The sequence below is a fragment of the Petaurus breviceps genome, unplaced genomic scaffold (genome assembly GCF_028583685.1).
Source record: "Petaurus breviceps papuanus isolate PSGF00001 unplaced genomic scaffold, PetGlider_PUasm1.0 90537, whole genome shotgun sequence".
In the NCBI taxonomy this organism is placed as follows: Eukaryota; Metazoa; Chordata; class Mammalia; order Diprotodontia; family Petauridae; genus Petaurus; species Petaurus breviceps.
In genome coordinates, this window is record NW_027187271.1 from 2,130,357 (window position 1) to 2,147,832 (window position 17,476).

General features: G+C 43.1%; 1 protein-coding gene and 2 non-coding genes across 3 annotated transcripts; 2 read left to right on the forward strand and 1 right to left on the reverse strand.

Moving 5' to 3' along the window:
• Positions 1-1,208: 1,208 nt before the first annotated feature.
• TRIM41 (tripartite motif containing 41) lies at positions 1,209-16,652 on the reverse strand. Its single transcript, XM_069063310.1, has 6 exons — positions 14,260-16,652; positions 11,961-12,056; positions 11,129-11,359; positions 3,406-3,428; positions 2,979-3,106; positions 1,209-2,665 (listed from the first exon to the last, which is right to left on the reverse strand). The coding sequence occupies exons 1-6, from the start codon at positions 15,055-15,057 to the stop codon at positions 2,064-2,066; spliced, it is 1,878 nt and encodes a 625-aa protein (XP_068919411.1). The 5' UTR covers positions 15,058-16,652; the 3' UTR covers positions 1,209-2,063.
• Positions 16,445-16,517, forward strand: TRNAV-CAC (transfer RNA valine (anticodon CAC)). The gene has a single exon. It is a non-coding gene; the product is annotated as a tRNA-Val (tRNA).
• A 100-nt stretch (positions 16,653-16,752) lies between the features above and the next one.
• On the forward strand, positions 16,753-16,825 carry TRNAK-CUU (transfer RNA lysine (anticodon CUU)). The gene has a single exon. It is a non-coding gene; the product is annotated as a tRNA-Lys (tRNA).
• Positions 16,826-17,476: the final 651 nt, after the last annotated feature.

The window sequence follows — 17,476 nt, forward strand, 5'->3', positions numbered from 1 at the left end:
TCAATTTTGACATAGCACTAGGGGCAACATTTCAAATTCCCTAAGCATTTTTTCTGCCTGTTTCCCATACCTGGAACACTAATTCCTGACTTCCTTGGTTTCCTTAGTCTAATATGTCTTTTGAAAAAAAGATCTGGTGTGTTAGGAGCAGCTAGGTAGGAAAGGAAATAAAAACTATTACAGACCAATATACATGAGACTTAGCACAGCATAGTAGAAGCCTGGATTTGAGTTAAGAGCTTTGTTTGACTAAGTCACTTCAATGTTTCTGTGCTTATTTGCTCATCTATAAAATGATTAATCAAAGGGGCCAAACAGGTGGTCAGATCAGATTAAAATGCAACCAGGAAATGTTTAATAAAATAAAAATATAAATGAACATGTTAAAGTCGTTTTTCTAATTTGTCATGCCAGGAGTATAGGGGTGCTTACTAGGCCAGTATTTCTACTTGTTTGACACCACTGGACTTACGTGACTTCTTTCCATCTCAATAAACTCTTAAAAGCATTGTGAATTGTGTCTTCCTTATGGCTTATTTCCTTAGTTATTGGGTGTGTTAATCCAGTTCTGTACGTGTTAAAGCAGAGTGGGAGGTGATTCCTAGATGTCTTAATGGGCTAAGTGGAGTAAAATCCTAAGCATAAGGGGAAGATAAGTTGTTTAAATGGTTAAGATGACTGGGTAGGAAACAGCAGCAAAAGGAGAGGCACCAAAAAGAATGGAGAGCCTGCAGGGGAAGGGGTAAGAAAGATCCCCATTTAAAGGGGTTGAGAAGATGAAGGTTGTTATGTGTGAGGCAGGTATAGAGAATTATATTATCTGGACAATATGGGACTGTAAGGTAAAAATGAGGATAGGAAAATAAGCAGGAAAGCAGATGTGATGTAAGAGAAAAATCAAGGTGGAACCTGATAAAGGAGGAAAAGATCCAAAGAATCAAAGATCCAAGTAATGAGAAAGGGATCTTTGTAGGGTGGAACCACCTCCCTAAAACTTGTTACCCATGTATGACAGCTCAGTTTCCTCCAGTTACTTCCATGTGTCCCTACTTCATGCAGAGGGGCACTCCATTCACTGGAAGGGCCTAACTAATGGCAAGGTAGAAGGGGTGAATGGGATGGAAGGTAGAAGGGAAAGCATTAAGAAATTAAGCCAATTAGGCAGCATCTTCTCCCAGAAGCTACCAAAGTAAAACTATACTCACTGAAACTGATAAAACAGTAAACTTTTATTGTCCATTTCTACACACCATTCCACTCCCACCCCTCAATTTCCCCCCAAACCAACCTTAGCCAACAAGCAGTAAAGAGAAAGGCAGGAGGCTGAGAAATAGGGAGGGGGGGGGTTACCACAACTTGGAATAAGCAAGCCCCCAAATTGGAAGGGTTCTAGAAAAATAAAGACTATGCCCGAGACTCTTCTCAAAGGATCAAACCGATCCCTACCTCCCCTGGTGGACCGCAAACAGGAGGGGGAAGGGGAATCTGGGCCTGAGAACACCAGAGTCACATTTTTGGTGACAAACTCCCCTTTGGGAAATGGAACTGAGAGGTAAGTGAGCAGGAGAACAGGATGAGGAGAGGAGAAGGCAGAGACAGCTAAGGTGGAAAAAAAAAAAATGAGGGTGATGACCATTATGGTTCTGATCTGAGAGAACCTTAGAGACCCAACCTCCCCATATATCCCCCTCAGCTATAGATAGCAGGTGTAGAGGGGAAGGGTCTCATCCCATTAAAAAAAAAAAAACCTCAAATGTTCCCCTCCCTAAATAAAACTCAATTGTGTAGACAAGTGGAATTGGTAGAACTGGAGAGGAGAGCAGAAAATGGGGGGGAGGGGGGAAGGAAGCAGACTGTTGATTTTTTTCCCTTTCAGGAACCCATACCCAACTATAGACAAGGATGACAGGACAGAGAAGGTAGGAGAATGAAAACCAGAGGTGGGAACCTAGGAGACAATAGTGTTGTTAGAAGAGAACTAACCTCCCCAGCTTGAGGACCCACCCTTAACCCCTATCAAGATAAGGGAAGTTTGGGAGAGGGGGAATGAGCACTGGGATGCTTCAGGGGCAGAGTTTGATTCGGGTGCCCTTGGAAATCACCCGGAAAAAGGGGAAGACCTGCTCACCCAGAAAGGCAGCTGAGAAGGTATGTACATGTCCCAGAGTCTCAGCATTATAGAAGCCCAGCTGTCCTGCCTCATAGTCCAGGTATATCCCTAATCGGTGTGGCTTGTCACCAGGGCTCAAAGGTGTCTGCTCAGTTGAGCTCTGTGCTTGGTAGCGCTTCCCATTGGTGCCCACACACCACACCTCCCTTTGAAACATTGGCTGCTGGGGCAAATGGGGCCTTCTGCGGCGATGGTGGTGGCGGGATGGTGTGGCATCCCCACTACCACCCCCAGACCCTCCTGCTGGTCCCTTCTCCTTGTGATGAGTTGATTCACGAGCAGCCCCTACAGCCCAGCCACGCCGCCCCCCAACTTCCACTTCCCAATAGTGGCGACCAGAGCGGAAGCCCTGGGCACCCAGCACACAGCATTCAGCTGAAAATCGTTTGGGGTGGTCAGGGAGTTCCTGGCGCCGCTCTGCCAGACGGACCGCACGTCGGTCTGGTGACAGGGCTAAGGCTGGATGAGCAGTGTCAGGATCCAGAGTCAGGTCCACTGGAATGAGAATGAAAGGAGAGGTTTTGAAGTTCACTTGGTTCAATCCCATTTCTTTCCCCTTTCCCATATCTAGGTGTCTTGACTCAAGATTGTTGCTCCCCTTCAAAGAACCAATACTCCTGCCCCCAAGTTCTATCCCCCAACTTCAAACCATTTTTCTAGGACCCTTAGGTCTTAGCCTACATTCAAATTCAAAGATCATCCATGTATCTTCCCTTCTATTCTATCAATATACACACATTTTCCCCAAACTCTGGCTCTAGATTGTCCAGGGATCAATGAGGGAAGGTGATTTGTGAATTCTCTGTACCTCTGGCAGCCTCACAGAACATCCGGCTCATCTTTCTCACAATGGCATCTTTCAAGAAGTCATGACTGTGGGGATGGCTGGGATCTGGGGACCAGATCTCTGGAGGTTGCAGCTGTACCTCCTCACACCTGGGAGAGGATTAGAGGTTGGTACACATGGGACACTAAAGTCCCAGAAGGGAGAGGAGAAGATAGGGGAGGAGAACTGGGGGCTGGGAGATAAACATTTGGGTCCTGAGAAAGGAAGACAAGGATTCAGGGGCTGGGGACAAAATGTGTGGGTCCAGGGAGGGGGATAAGGGAAGATCCAGATACCTGGTCAGGATTGACAGGGTATGTAAGAGTCAGGGCCAAGGAAACCAGATGCCTTGGTCCCAGTTAAAATCTGTATTCTGTGGAATTCAGGGTTTTAAGGGATAGAAACTCACCTGTTAAAAGTGTCCTTGATGTCCTGGGAATAATAGAGACAAAAAGTGGGGGTAAGGAAGGGGAAAGAAAGATAAAGTCAGCCCTTCACAGTTGGTTTCCTTATTGCCTAAGATCTCTAGCCCGGAATAGAAGGGCAAGGTTTGGGGACATTTGAGAAAATGAAGGAGTTTTAATTCATCTCCTCCAACCCCCTATACCTCCAGTTACTCAACCCATGTTATACCATTCACTGAGTGTCTTTTACATCTTTAAGGGACCCTAAAAAAATCAATGTTACTTCCTATCTTGGATGCTTGGTCCATGGTCTTACAGTTTGGATATTCTTCTCAAGTCTGACTTAATATCCCACCTCCTGAAAATTTAATTCTATTCCTTCTTATTCTGACAATAAGCCCTCAAACGTTCATGTCCACTATTCAGTTTCCATAATAACTCTGGCTTCATTCTCTTCAGGTTGAAACATCCCAGTCTTTTTACTACATTGGAAAGAAAACAATTACAACCATCCCTTTAAAATCTACAATAATATAGGAGAGTGGTAACGGGTATAATCCAAAAGATACAACTCCAATGTATCATTTCTATTAGCTTTAGAGTGTTTTATGATTTTCCTCCTAACAACAGTGGGTTTATCTTCCTAATTATATTATGGAATGCAAATTCATTTTAATAATCCATACCTAAGTATATACTGACTGTTTGGGGGGGAAAGTAGCTCAGAGATATGCTGAGGGATTAGAAAAAAGCTGTTTTAGGACAAAAAAGAGGTAACTAACAGTTACTAACAGTGTCTCTTATATTCTCTCTTCTCCCACCTTTTCTGATAATCTATGACTCCCAACCTGTATCATCATTCCATTTGTATGCTCTCAGGTCAAGGAAAATTGCTAAAAGTAACACAACCTTTAAGATTTGGTCCTAGTTAAGTGTCCTTATGTCTAGACCTTTTTATCTATTTCTCTGGCAATTCTTTTCTAAATCTCTGATTCTCTAATATACTTCCCAAAGTAGTTACTTCAGGTATTTCCCTTTGAACTTCCAATTGTCCACCCTCACTTAGTGGATGACCGAAAAGTTCAACCCTTGAATTACAGTGTTTATCGGATAAGTGTTCCTCCCCTCTGTACTACCATACTTAGCTCAATATATTACAGAATGTCAGGGATGAATGGGGCCTTGGAAATTAGCTAATCTAATCCTGAAAGGAGATTAAGGGAAAATATCCATATACTTAACAAGTCACACTTTCTCCCCTTCTCAAAGGAAGCTCCCTTTTCTGTCTAAATGCGACATTCCCATTTCCTTTCAATGCCCACTACTCCTTTCTAATATCTTTATTCTCTCCTTTTCTATATTCTTTCCTTTGTGCCTTTTAGTCGCCCCAGTTATTCTTCATCTTTCCCTTCTTTGCCCAACTCCTCAATCATGGGGTCGGCATCTACTGGATCCACATACGACATTCTTACTTCTGAACTTGGTCCTCTAGCTTCTGTTCCCACACATTTATTGGAACTATTCTGATGCCACTAATGACCTTCCTTGGGAAGTTCAAATGCCATTCTAACTTGACTTTTACACTGATGACACTTCTTTAAACTCTCTTTCCTTGGCTTTTGTGATATTGCTGTCTTCCTTTTTTGCTAAACCTTAAATCTCTTTTAATCATTTTTCTTCCTTCTGCCTCTATTATTCATTCAGTATATTTATTTCTGTCAAAAAGTACCATCACTCTTGTGGATCCTAGATTTTACTCAATTAAATAATTATTAAGTAGTTGCTATGTATAAATACAAAGATAAAAAAGAACATAACCCTGCCCTCAAAAGAGTTTACTATGAGAGGGGAGGAAAGATAAAATACTTATACAACTATGCATAATGCAAAGTAGAATATATGGGAGAGACCCAGACAAAGTACATAAGAAAAATGTGAAGAGCGCTTACTTTTAGCTGAGGAGGAAAAGTACAAGTAGAAGGGAGGAAAGGTGGAGGTGAGAGAAAGCATGGAGGATGTGGCAACTGAACTGGACCTTGAGGGAAGAGAATGATTTCAATAGGCAGATGGAGTACATTCTAGATTTGGAGGATGGCCTATGCAAATACATCGAGGGAAAAAAAGGGGCAGGATAAGACTGGAGGACAGCTACCATGTTTCTCTGGACTACAGATTATGTGAAGTGGAGTAAATGTGAAATAAAGCTGGAAAAAGATTATGGCCAGACTGTGGAGTGCTATAAGTAAACTAAAGTGTCTGTAGTTTATCCTACAAGCAACAAAAAGCCTTCAAATGTTCCTGAGAAGGGGAGTAACGTGGTTAAGACCTGAGTATTAGGAAGCTGTGCAAAGGGTTTACTGGAGGAGGGAGGAACTAGAAGCAAGGCCACCAGACAGAAATACTATTACAATAAACAGTCCAAGCCAGAGGGGCTGAAATGTGAGCAACAGGATGGAGAAGAGGGTAAGGTAGGATAAGTACATGGAGGTAGAACTCCAGCATTTGGTGACTGCCTGAGAGTAAGTGAGAGTCAAGAGTCAAAGACCATTCCAAGGCTTCCAGCCTGGCTGATAAGAAGAGAGGTAGGGCCATCAAAAGGAAATCAGAAAACTGGGCACAGGATGGGAAGAGGGGATTGATTACAAGTTCAATTTTAAACTCAATATTGAGTTTCAGGTATCAATAGCTAGGATTGCCCAGGAGGCTGCTAGAAATGAAGGCCTGGTGAAGAGAGAAAAGTCAGGAAGGAAATTAGAAAAATGTGAATATATGGGTTTGGGAGTCACTTACATAGAAAAGATAACTGAAGTCATAGGCAAGAGTGAAACTGACAAGGGAAAGAGAGAAGAGCTCAGGTGAGAACCTTTGGGACATCCATATGGAGGAGAGGATAGAAAGAAGATGAAGAGATCAAGAAAAAGTAGTAAGACAGGAGGAAAAGAACAAGATGAAAGATGAAGGAGGGAGAATGGAGATGAGAGGAACATAGGGATTTCACTACCGGGCACAAGCAGCACTTTTTGTAGTATTAGAAAACTGGAAATCAAGTTAATGGTATATGGATATAAGGGAATTTTATTGGCTCAGTAAGAAGCAACAAATTAAAAGAAAGACTTGTATGAAGACATGCCAAATATACCTAATGACAACAATAATGTAAACAAAAAGAACACTGAAAGGAAGCCAAATTCTCTATTATTGTAATGATCAATCTTAGTTCTGGAAAACCAATAATGAAACTTAAGTAGGCATCATGTTACAGTGGGAAAAGCACTGAATTTGGAACCAAAGGACCAGGGTTCAAATCCCAGACCCGCTAACAGCTTTTTGACCACAAGCAAGTCACTTAGCCTCTCTCAACTCCTCATTTGTGAAAATCAGGGTTGGATTAGATGACCTCTAAGGTCCCTGGCCTTTGAATCTATGATCCTATGACTGTCTTTTTCAGGAGACATAGGGGAGAACAGGTCTGGATTGCTACATGTTTTGTCCAATTTGGTTCCTATGTCAGCTGTTTTAGGACTGCTTTTCTTTGTTATAGGGATCGATCAATAAGGAAGAAGTGTATTTTGGGAAATAACTATGATGTAAAAACAAAAAAAATCTATCACTAAAACTTATTTTAAGAAGAAGGGAGAACAAGAGAGTGTCAAATCATTGAACTCATACTGGATCCTTCCCTCTCCTACTATCCCTAGAGTCAATGTGTGGGAAGTCTCCCATGCTCTCTTTTTTTAAAAATACCTTTCAGACTCCTGAGTATAACACTCCATTATACTTCATTCTCACTGTTCCTGCCCTAATCTAGGCTCTGAGGTCTAGGATTACTATAAAAGACTTGTAGCTGGTCTCTGTAGTCAGTCTTTCACCAATTCAGTTCATTCTATGTAGCAAAACACTAATCTTCCTAAAATACCATCTTTATCACGTCACTAGCCTATTCAAGATCCTACAGTAGCCTATTATGGTATGAGTACTGAGGACTATAAAGGAACAAGAAACTAAGCCAAGAGACCCTGGGTTCAAACTCTGCCACTAACTATGGGTAAACTGTTTAATCTCCCACAGTATCCAGTGATTATCTGTTTAAAAAAAGAGGGAACGGAGATTTGAACTAGATAATCTTCAAATCCATTCTAGCCTCAAAATTCTGATTCCATACAGCTTTCAAAGTCTTTCATAATCAGGTCCTATCCAATTATATTTAAAAACGACTTCGACAGGCCACTTTTGGCATCAATCAGGCTAATTTATTCACTGTTACCCCCAATAAACTCATTCCTGCCTCATCTATTGCTCTTATTGTCATCCATGCCTAATATGTCCTCTTTCTCCATCTCTACTTATGTAAATCCTAGCTATTCTTCACAAATAGCTCCAGTTCCATCTCATCCATGAAGCCTTTCCAGACAAAAGAATCTGAAAGCTGTAGATAACTTTACACCACAATCAGTATGTATTTATATAGCACTTTCTAGCTTTAATATAAAACACTTTTGTAAGAGGAATTCTGTAAAGTGACAAATATAGCGATTATATAAATTTTATAGGATTAGGAAACGAGCTCAGAGATGAGCTAACCTATGGCCATGTAGCTGGTTAGTCCGAGTCAGGACTCAAACAGAGGTCTTATCTTAAACCCAGCATTCCTACCTTTAATTAATACCATACTGCTCTTTTTGTGGACCAGACCTGCGATTTCATTGTATACCAAACTCCCTATGGGCCACACACTGACTTAGAAAACCACAACAAACATTATCTATGTTGTATGGTATTTTTATTTTGTTAAACATTTCCCAATTACACTTTAATCTGATTCAGGCCATGCCCTGGGTTGCAAGTTTCACATCTTATGTGTAGACAATGACTACTGAGCAAACTCCTTGTACTAATGCAGATGAGCAATGGTTCTGCAACTTGCATTTTGAGTGAGCTGCCTACAGAACTGAAAAGTACGTGACTGACCCAGGATCCTACAGTCTGGCAGAGGCTGGCCCTGAATAAAGGTCAGTGCAGGAAAACCAGAGACAAAGTTGTTGAAGGTCAGACAAAGGGGAATCTTTTTCATTCATGGAGCTTTAATGGCTCCATGGCTGGCAAGTGAAGTGTAACTTGACATGGTAAGTACCTTGAAAAGCCTAATATTCAAGAAATAAACATTAGATAACTAAGACAGAAAGAAGTGGCAGCAAAAACTTGAATGGGGGAATCAATGAACCAATATAAGTGCTTCTTGGAGGAATAAAAGAAAGGCATTGATGAATAAAGGAGGCCCATCCACCCTCCTTTCCTCCCATGGTTTCAAATATCATTTCCATTTAATGACTTCTCAAACTTGGGTCTAGGCCTCAGTTGCCCTGAGGGACCAAGATCTGTTTGATGTTCTTCTGCCAATTCATACAGCCTGTCTTAAAGGAGAGCTTAATTTTCCTCCAGAACTACTACTCAAATGACCTATGCCTGTCAGCTATGCCACCATGGAGGGGTCAGAGAGGGCCTCTTGGAATCTTCCAGTAATTTTTGACTCCTCACTCTTCCTCTTCATCCAGGTACCCACCTAATCAGTTTTGCTTCTGGAGTCACTGTCCTACATACAATCCTACATACAATGTCCTACACTGTCTCCACTCTACTATCTCTGATCCAGGCTTTCATTATTTTTCATTTATGCTATTAAAACAGCCTCTAAACTAGTCTCTCCCTTCTCCAATGCATTTCATGCAATGAAGCCAGATCAGTCTCTCTACTTCAGGTCCTGTGTGACCCCCTCTGCTCACAAATGTTCTGCAGCTTCCTGATACAATGGATTCAGTTTAGACTTCTTCACTTGATGTGAACCATCTGGTTCTAATTTTATTTCACATACTTGATTCAATCAAAATGGACTACAGCTATTACCTAAACATGCCCTGTATTTTTTCATTTCTACACCTGTGGAATATCTTCTACATGCCAACCATTGAGAATCCTACCCATCCTTCAAAGTCAGCTTTACAAGTCACTTCTTCCCTAAAACCTTTCCTAATTCTGCTTTACCAGTAATGACCCTGTCTTTTTTTGAACTCTGATCACACCTTTTTCTTTATCCACCTTTCATGAATTTTTACCCTCTATTTTTCTATCTTATTTCCTTGGAAACATGTCTTATTCCCTCTACGAGGCCACTACTTCCACTATTTCCATATCTGAGGATGAGATTATGTTTTATTTTTCTTTTTATCCCCAACAGAACCTAGAGTGCAGTGCGCGGCAGACAACAAGGATTCGATATATATCTGTGAACTGAAATTGTTCTTTGCACTTGAGTAGTTTCCATCTGCCAAACTGTAGTTACACAGACAGTCCTTACATATACCTACTAACGTGAAAAAGTTCGATTCCTATGAATTCTAGTATGACCTCAAAGAAACTCTTCTTATGGAATAACTCCTTCTGTTCTCTTTTACCATATTGCTTTTTAACAAAATTTTTCTGAAAAGACATATCCGTCAAGAAAGTAGGGCTATGCAGATTACCAGTCCAAGTTCTTGTGCCAGATATATTTCACAATTTTGAAACTTAAAATTCTAATGTACAAATGTGTCTTTTTTGAATACTTTTTAGCACAAACCAGTCATTTCTAGGTGATCTAATTAAATGGAATAGGGCCCTAAATTTATACTATATGAGGTTCAGTTACAGACAAGGGGGATGTTTAACCTGGAAAACAGAGAACTCAGAGGAGCCATGATAGCTGTCTTTAAGTGTTTGAAAGGCTATTGGATAAAAAAAGGGATTAGAATTGCTCTTTTTGTCTACAGAGAAAAGAACTAGGATGTATAGGAGGAAGTTGCAAAGACGGATATTTGGGCTTGAGGTAAGGAAAAACTATCTAGCAATTTGGACTATACAAGAGTAGAATGGACTACCACAGTGGGTAGTAGCTGTCCTCTCACTGGAGGCCTTCAGGCAAAGGCTAAATGTCAGGTATATCATAGAGGGGATTTTTGGTCAAGTACTGGACATTGAAGATGGACACTGAAGTCCCTTCCAACTATGAAATTCCGTGATTCTATGGATTCACACAGATTAGGTCCACCTCTTCTTCCTCCCCTTCATCTTCCTTCTCCTCCTTTTCCTCCTCATCCTCTCCACCCCACAACTGGGTCACACACACCCTGCAGAAGTTGTGCCCACATTGGGGCGGCCAGGTAGTGCAGCAAGTAAGAGCACCGGCCCCAGAGTCGGGATGACCTGGGATCAAATCAGGGCTCAGACACTTAGCACCCACCCAGAAACACCTGGCCGTGTAACCCTGAGCAAGTTACTTAACCCCAATTGCTTAAAAAAAAAAAAGTTGTGTCCATAGCCAATGGACACAGGATCTGTAAAGTAATTCAAGGTCATTTTAATAATGAACTACAGAATATGAACCATCCAGGACCAAATCTCGTGCTGCTCTGAATTCCTATAGAATTTACTATGCGACCACATAAACATTTATAAATGTCTCCTCTTTCTAACTAAGACTGAAAGCTACCTGAGGGCAAGGACCATGACTCTGTTATTCTCTGCACTTTGCTGACAGTGAGTGATGAATAAATACATGTGAAAGATTACAATTAATAGTTTCTTGGTAAATGTTGATTGACTGAGGAAAGACCAGCAGTGATTAGAAGAGTTGGGAATGAATAGAACAAGGGCACAGGCAGCTAGACATGGAATAGAATCTGAGGTTGCTCTCACCTTGAGCAGCCGAAGTCCCCCCTGTTGGCTTCGCTCTTGTGCCTCTGCCAGCAGTCGACTCAGTTGTGTCGCTTGCTCCCCTAGGCGCCCTGCTGCAGCTCCTGCTCGTCCTAACTGGGCTTCATGCTGTTCTCGTAAGCGCCGTTCTAGCCCGGCTTGTTCATCAGCCAGGAACCGTGCCAATCTTCCAAATTCTGATGCTACTGCTGCCAGCTCTGTCTTCATCTGACTCTAGGAGGGACAAAAAGGGACGGGGGGGTCACTTGGCCATCCATATACCAAGAGTTCACTTTTACTACTTTCCCTTATCCCTGGCCCTCTCCATGGGACACCAAATCTAAGGTTTCTTGTTCTAAGTAACATGTGAAAGAGTACTCACTAAAGAGTTTAGAGACCCTGGTTTCTCATCCCAGTTCTGTTACTACCATATTTGTGACTAAGGGAAAGTCAGTCATTCAATTTCCTTGAACCTCAATTTCCTCATTAGTAAAACAGGTGAGCTGGACCAGATGATCTCCAATACCCCTTCCACCCCTTAGATTTTTTTTTTTATTGCTCTTTCTCTTCTCTAATCACTCTTCCCCACTTTTCTCACAAAGACTCTCCTGGTATCACACTTCCTGCACAGAACTCCTATTCTCCTCCAAAGATTTCAGCATCTGGTCCCTGGTCTCCACTTCACTCCATCTCCCACTATAGGCCCCTTTCCCCCTTTTCCATTCCCTTCATCATACCGGTATCTGGCTGCTTTTTACTCTGCCTCTACCTATCCTCTCCAGATAAAGGACTCTTGCTTTGGACTGTGCCCACCTTCCCAATCCCATCCACCTGCCTTGAGTTCCGTGACCCTCCTCTCTTCCTTGGCCTTCAGTTTCTGCACAGTTTCCAGGTGCTTCCTCAATGGTTCCACATGACCTTGCAGCTTGGCCTGTCACATGTGAATGGTAAGAATGGGACAACCATTGTTGACTTTTTCAACTAGTTGTAATGAGTATATAACTGGATAGAATACTCATCTATCTTCCTTTATGAGCAATGAAAAAAATACTCTCCACAAATGGGCAAAAAGGGCAGTGTTCTGTATGCACATTTACCTCTCATTCCTTTTCTTTATCAAACCACTGGAACTTTTAGCTTTATACAGGGTTGGAAATCTACAGTCTTTATCACCATTGGAATCATATGGCTTCTCTGCTCTTTTAAGAAAGTCAGCAGCCTACACAAATATACCACATTTCCTTCCACCATTCCAGAAAGAAAGGGAAAAGCCCTTTTAAAAGAAAGGGAAAAGACCTTTTAAAAAGGCTGCCAAGCTTTAGGTTTACAGCTTATTTTTAATGGGGATTTATTTTGAGTTATTTAAAATTAGGAGTAAAAGGAAAGGAAGGGTAATTTCTGAACAAGAGTTAGGAAGTCAGATCCAGTTTAGCTCTCCAGTTTTCACTTTCACGATGACTAAATGAGAAATGCTTTGTGAACAATTTAACAGAAGGTATATTTTTTTTCTTTAAAAACCGTTATTACATGGCCAGGACAAGCACATATGGGTAAAGCCAATGAATATGCACTGATAGCACAACCCCTGCCAAATTATATGTATTTATCCTCTATCAATCTTCTACTCTCATGTTTTTCCTCCCCTCTTCTCTCTCCTCTGCCTTAGTATCCCAGTGGTTATTCAATAGTACTTGTAAACTCTGCTAGTGGTCATCAAAGGCAAAGAGAATGAAGATTCTATGAAGAAAGTAAAGCATTTTTCTCAGTAGTGGAATTTCATTTACAACTTTTGATGCAGTAATTTCAAATAATTACAGTAAGTGAATAATTCATAATCATCAATCTGTTATAACTACCTTTATAAGCTCCTAACTGTCAATATGGTATTCTAATTGATGGAACAAAGACTGTCAAGGGCAAGGATCATGTGTTGTCTTTTGCATCCTTCTCTTTCCTCCTCCAACCAAACTCCGATACAGTATTTAGTACAAGTTTCTACAAATAAAGAAACTAAAAAAAAAAAACCATGCCAATTTAATTCAAATTCAGGTCTAGGATTCTGCTGGGAGGTTTGCCTGGAGAGAATAAGCAAGTACCAAATTTATTCTCACAACCAACATCAATACTAATGGCATTAATTTTACATACCATTATAGAAAGCCCAGTTCATAGTAGTATGGGACATACAAAGGAAAAAGAAAAATTACTTAATCCCTCACAGACAGTTTACAATTCTGGATGAGGTGCAGGGATCGTGATGCTGTGAATTAGATAAAGCCAACTTGCCTTCAATGTAAATACATTCTATTATACAATTAATTCTTCGTTGCCAAGTTCAACAACACAGCCAGGCCCAGAAATAAATGATGTGTCAACCAATCTATAATCAGAATTCAAAGGTGGGATCTCAATCAGAAGCCACCCAGAAAAAAACCATTGTTGAAGCAGTAAGAGTGCTAACATTGTGTCTCCTGCTTCACAGTATAAACAATCAGTTTAAATGAAACAGGTCAGCAAAGCCAGAGAATGAAGTACATGTGGGTCTGAGGAGCACCCCACCCTCATTAGTCCAGATTTACACCTGACAGATGAAGTTATCAGCTAACTTTTAGTCTAAAATGTTTCCCCAATTTGTTTTTCTCCTAAATTTCTAGAACTCTCTCTGACTGTCTCTAGGAGCAAAGGTCTCTGGATCACTCTGTCAGGACCACGGTTTTCTTTGGTTACCAAAAAAACAAAAAAGCACCTATGAAGTAACCTGCATAAAGCAGTAGTAGTCTGCTCCCTAGTAATCTGACATTGTGCCCAGAATATTCTGAATAGGTGAACCAATCCTAGTTTCTGCCTGTGTGAAACACGTACCTCATAAGATTAATGGGAGCATAAAATGAGATATTTGTAAAGTGTTTAGCACAACAGTAGACACTATATAAATGCTTATTCCCTAATTCTCTTTATTACTCTATTTCTCTAGGTAGGCCTTTCCTTATCTTTCTCCTCTAGTATGAAGAGAGTAATGAGGTTGAATTTGGGATGAGATCTGGCAGGGACAGGCCACGGTCACCTTCCTCTCGCCTCCCTGAACTCCGCTTCCTTCCTATCACCCCAGGACTGCGTCCTTTCCTCATTCTCACCTTGTACTCCTGCACCACTTCTTCCAATGGCACCACACTGTGCTGCTTGTGGTTTCTTGATTCTCGGCATACCACACAGATAGCTTCTTCATCCACCTCACAGAACAACTTCAGAGCCTCTTGGTGCTTGGGGCATACACCTTGCTCATTTCCCCGGCTTCCTCTCCGTGGGGCTGGGTGCATTTGCCGAATTACCTGCACCATGTTCGCCAACTGTAGGTTGGGTCTAAAGCTCCTACGGGGAAAAGTCTTCCTACACTGGGGGCAGGTGAATCTACGCCTAGGAGCAGGGGCTGGTGGTGGAGGGGTAGCTGGCTCTAGCTCTTCCTCTTCATCTTCTTCCAACACCTCATCTTCATCTTCTTCCTCCTCCTCACCCCGCAGCTCCTCTTCCACATCCCCCAGGTAGTAGTCCAAATCTTCCTCTTCATCCTCATCCCACACATAATCCATGTTGTCCCAGGTAGGGCCATTGATGCTGCTGGTCCAGAACTCCTCATCCTCTTCCTCCTCCACCTCCTCTTCTTCCATGTCCCCCTCGTACTCATCCTCTCGCATGGGGGTGTCCCACCCACCGCTGGCCCCTACTGCCTCCACCTCTTCTTCCTCCCCTTCATCTTCCTCCTCCTCCCTCTCCTCCTCATCCTCTCCACCCCACAACTGGGTCACACACACCCTGCAGAAGTTGTGCCCACAGCCAATGGACACGGGATCTGTAAAGTAATCCAGGCAGATGGCACATACTGCCTCGTCTTGGAGGGTCTGGACTGGGTTGGGTGCCATGGCAACGGCAGCCATCTTAGTCTCAAGTCAACCAGGGACGGTTATGTGCCAAGGGCTAGGGAGGTGAGGTCGGGAAGAGGGAGATTCTTCCTTTTTTATTTTACAACCAACCTCCCTTTCTGCCCCCTTTCTCTTCCCCACTGCCAACGGGGGCCACAGAGGTGCCCTGACCCAAACACACACTGTGGCGCACACGCGCTCGCGCGCGCACACACAGTTTATGGCCCCAAGAAGAGAGCTCTAATTTACATGCCAAATTGATAAATAGCCCTTCCCACCCACCCCCACCCCCACTCCCACGCTGCAGAAGGGAAAAATGGCACTATTTCGGGCCCCCCCGCCCCCGGGCTGTTTCCCCAGTCTGGGTTCTGAATGCAAATCCTACCTAACTTCCCCTTCCCCCTCCTCATATGATGCCCTCCCCTCACCCCTAGCTCCTCCCCTTCACTTCCTGTATCCTTTGCTTTACTTCCGGCCTCTTCTCAAGCCCATTTCCTTCCACCCCGGGCTCCTTGGCTCCTTCTGTCTTGGGCTGCTCCGCCCCCTCCCTCTCTTCTCTTCTGCTCTCGCGCGCTCAGCTAACAGGAAGTGGGCTAGAAAGCGGCGCTCCCGTAGGCGCCCCAGGCGGAAGAGGAGGAGGGCACAGAAAAATCCAGGCCTCTATGGTACTTAAGAAGGCCAGGGCCGTCGAGTTGATTGGATACCCCCCTCCCCCCCGAAATGGAACACGCAAGTTGGGGGGGAGGGGAATAGGAAGGACGACGCTCTAGGCCATCCGTAGATGCGTCTTCGAACCTCGAGAGCGCCGTTGCCACTCGAGCCCCCCACGGAGGTCTTAGGTAGCTCCAACCAACAAGCGGTTACCAGAAATGGAATGAAGGTGTGGGAACAGGAAGACGAAGAGAGAAGTTCTGCGGCTGCGTTCTTGCAAGCTTCCGGTCTTTCTAGCCCGAGGACTTTGTGGTTAGGAGGACTCTGGACGATTCCATAGAAGAGGAGTTTTGGGGGAGGTCAGCCGCTTCTAAAGTGAACCACAGCGAAGGAGACGGTCTGAAAAGAGCAAGACTGTGGAACTTAAAAGGCATAAAGTTTTGAAGGCTCTTGGGGGTCCAAGGTCTCTTTAGCTTTGTGAAGGGGTAGGTGTGAGGACTTAGAACACCCAAGATTTCAGACTCCAAAGAAATGAACTTCGAGCCTGAAATGTATTGAGATATGGACCCGAAAGCAGGGATGAAATTTGGCTGAGGATCCTAGGCACCATAGAGTACAAACAGAAAGAAAAGAAAGCAAAAAAAAACCATCCTAGGAAGCAGTTAAAGGCAATATTACTTTTAATCTTGGGCAACTGATAGTGAACAAGTGAGCTTCTTAGGACTTGAGGGAAAACAGAGTTAGCTAATTAGTTTCCGTAGTGTAGTGGTTATCACGTTCGCCTCACACGCGAAAGGTCCCCGGTTCGAAACCGGGCGGAAACAATCTTTTCGAAAGTTACTTTAGTTGACTTTCCCCCTCCCCCCCCACTGTTATAGTTTTCTCTGTGTATTTGTTACCTTCTGCTCCTTTCTCATCAACCTTATTAGTGACAATTAGGGAGTCCTGCAAAAGAAATATTCATAAAGGAAAAAAAAAAGGAAAGATCAAATTTCTTTGAACCAGTCAAGCAAGAGTCCTAGCCTCCTGGGACATATGGGTCAAGGAATGTTTTCAGGAGCCCGGCTAGCTCAGTCGGTAGAGCATGAGACTCTTAATCTCAGGGTCGTGGGTTCGAGCCCCACGTTGGGCGATATGGTTTTTTTCCCCTCACCTTGCAAAACGTTTCTTTTTCGTAAGAGAACAGAGACGGGAAGAAAAAAAAGAATAGGATGAGACAGATGAACAACCCGTCTCATTCTATTCTGTCTCTTTAATTCTAGTCTGTTTTCGAATTTTTCTTCCTGTCTCTGTTGGCTTATTTCTCGTTGCCTCTTCCCCACTTTTCAGTTGTTTGGTGTTTCTTTTTGTTCTCATCTCTTTGCTTCTGCTCGCACAAACCTCAAGACTTAGAAAATTAAAATGCAAGAGTCTTAAATCTTGTGTGCTCTAAGCCCTCACACCTACTCTTTTCTTTCCATTCATTCTCTTCTGGAACGAAAGGGTAGAGGGGAACTCGGTGCAGACAGCGAGCTGGGGGGCGGGAAGATCGTTATGGGATGGAGAACAAGCAGGGAGAGGCAACCTGGAAGAGATGGATTCAGGAAATGCAAAGAACATGAATTACCCTTTCAACCCCTGGCAGGTGACTTCCTCTTCTTCGAATCTGTTCCGAGCGAATGCGCAGAAAAGGGAAAGGGAGGCGGCGGGAGGAGGATGAGGGAGAGGAAGGGACGTTGGGGAAACCGGGAGCATCAAAAACTGTAACTGTGGAAACGAAAGTGTAAACCCAGTACTCCAGGGG

What these genes read in the sequence shown, in the direction of transcription:
- TRIM41 (XM_069063310.1), bottom strand. Translation starts at nt 15,057, where the DNA reads ATGGCTGCCGTTGCCATGGCACCCAACCCAGTCCAGACCCTCCAAGAC. An exon ending in GGAGGGTCACGGAACTCAAG is followed by an intron (nt 11,360 to 11,960) that starts GCAGGTGGATGG and finishes TGTCCCTCCTAG; the next exon opens with AGTCAGATGAAGACAGAGCT. An exon ending in ATCAAGGACACTTTTAACAG is followed by an intron (nt 3,107 to 3,405) that starts GTGAGTTTCTAT and finishes ATCCTCTCCCAG; the next exon opens with GTGTGAGGAGGTACAGCTGC.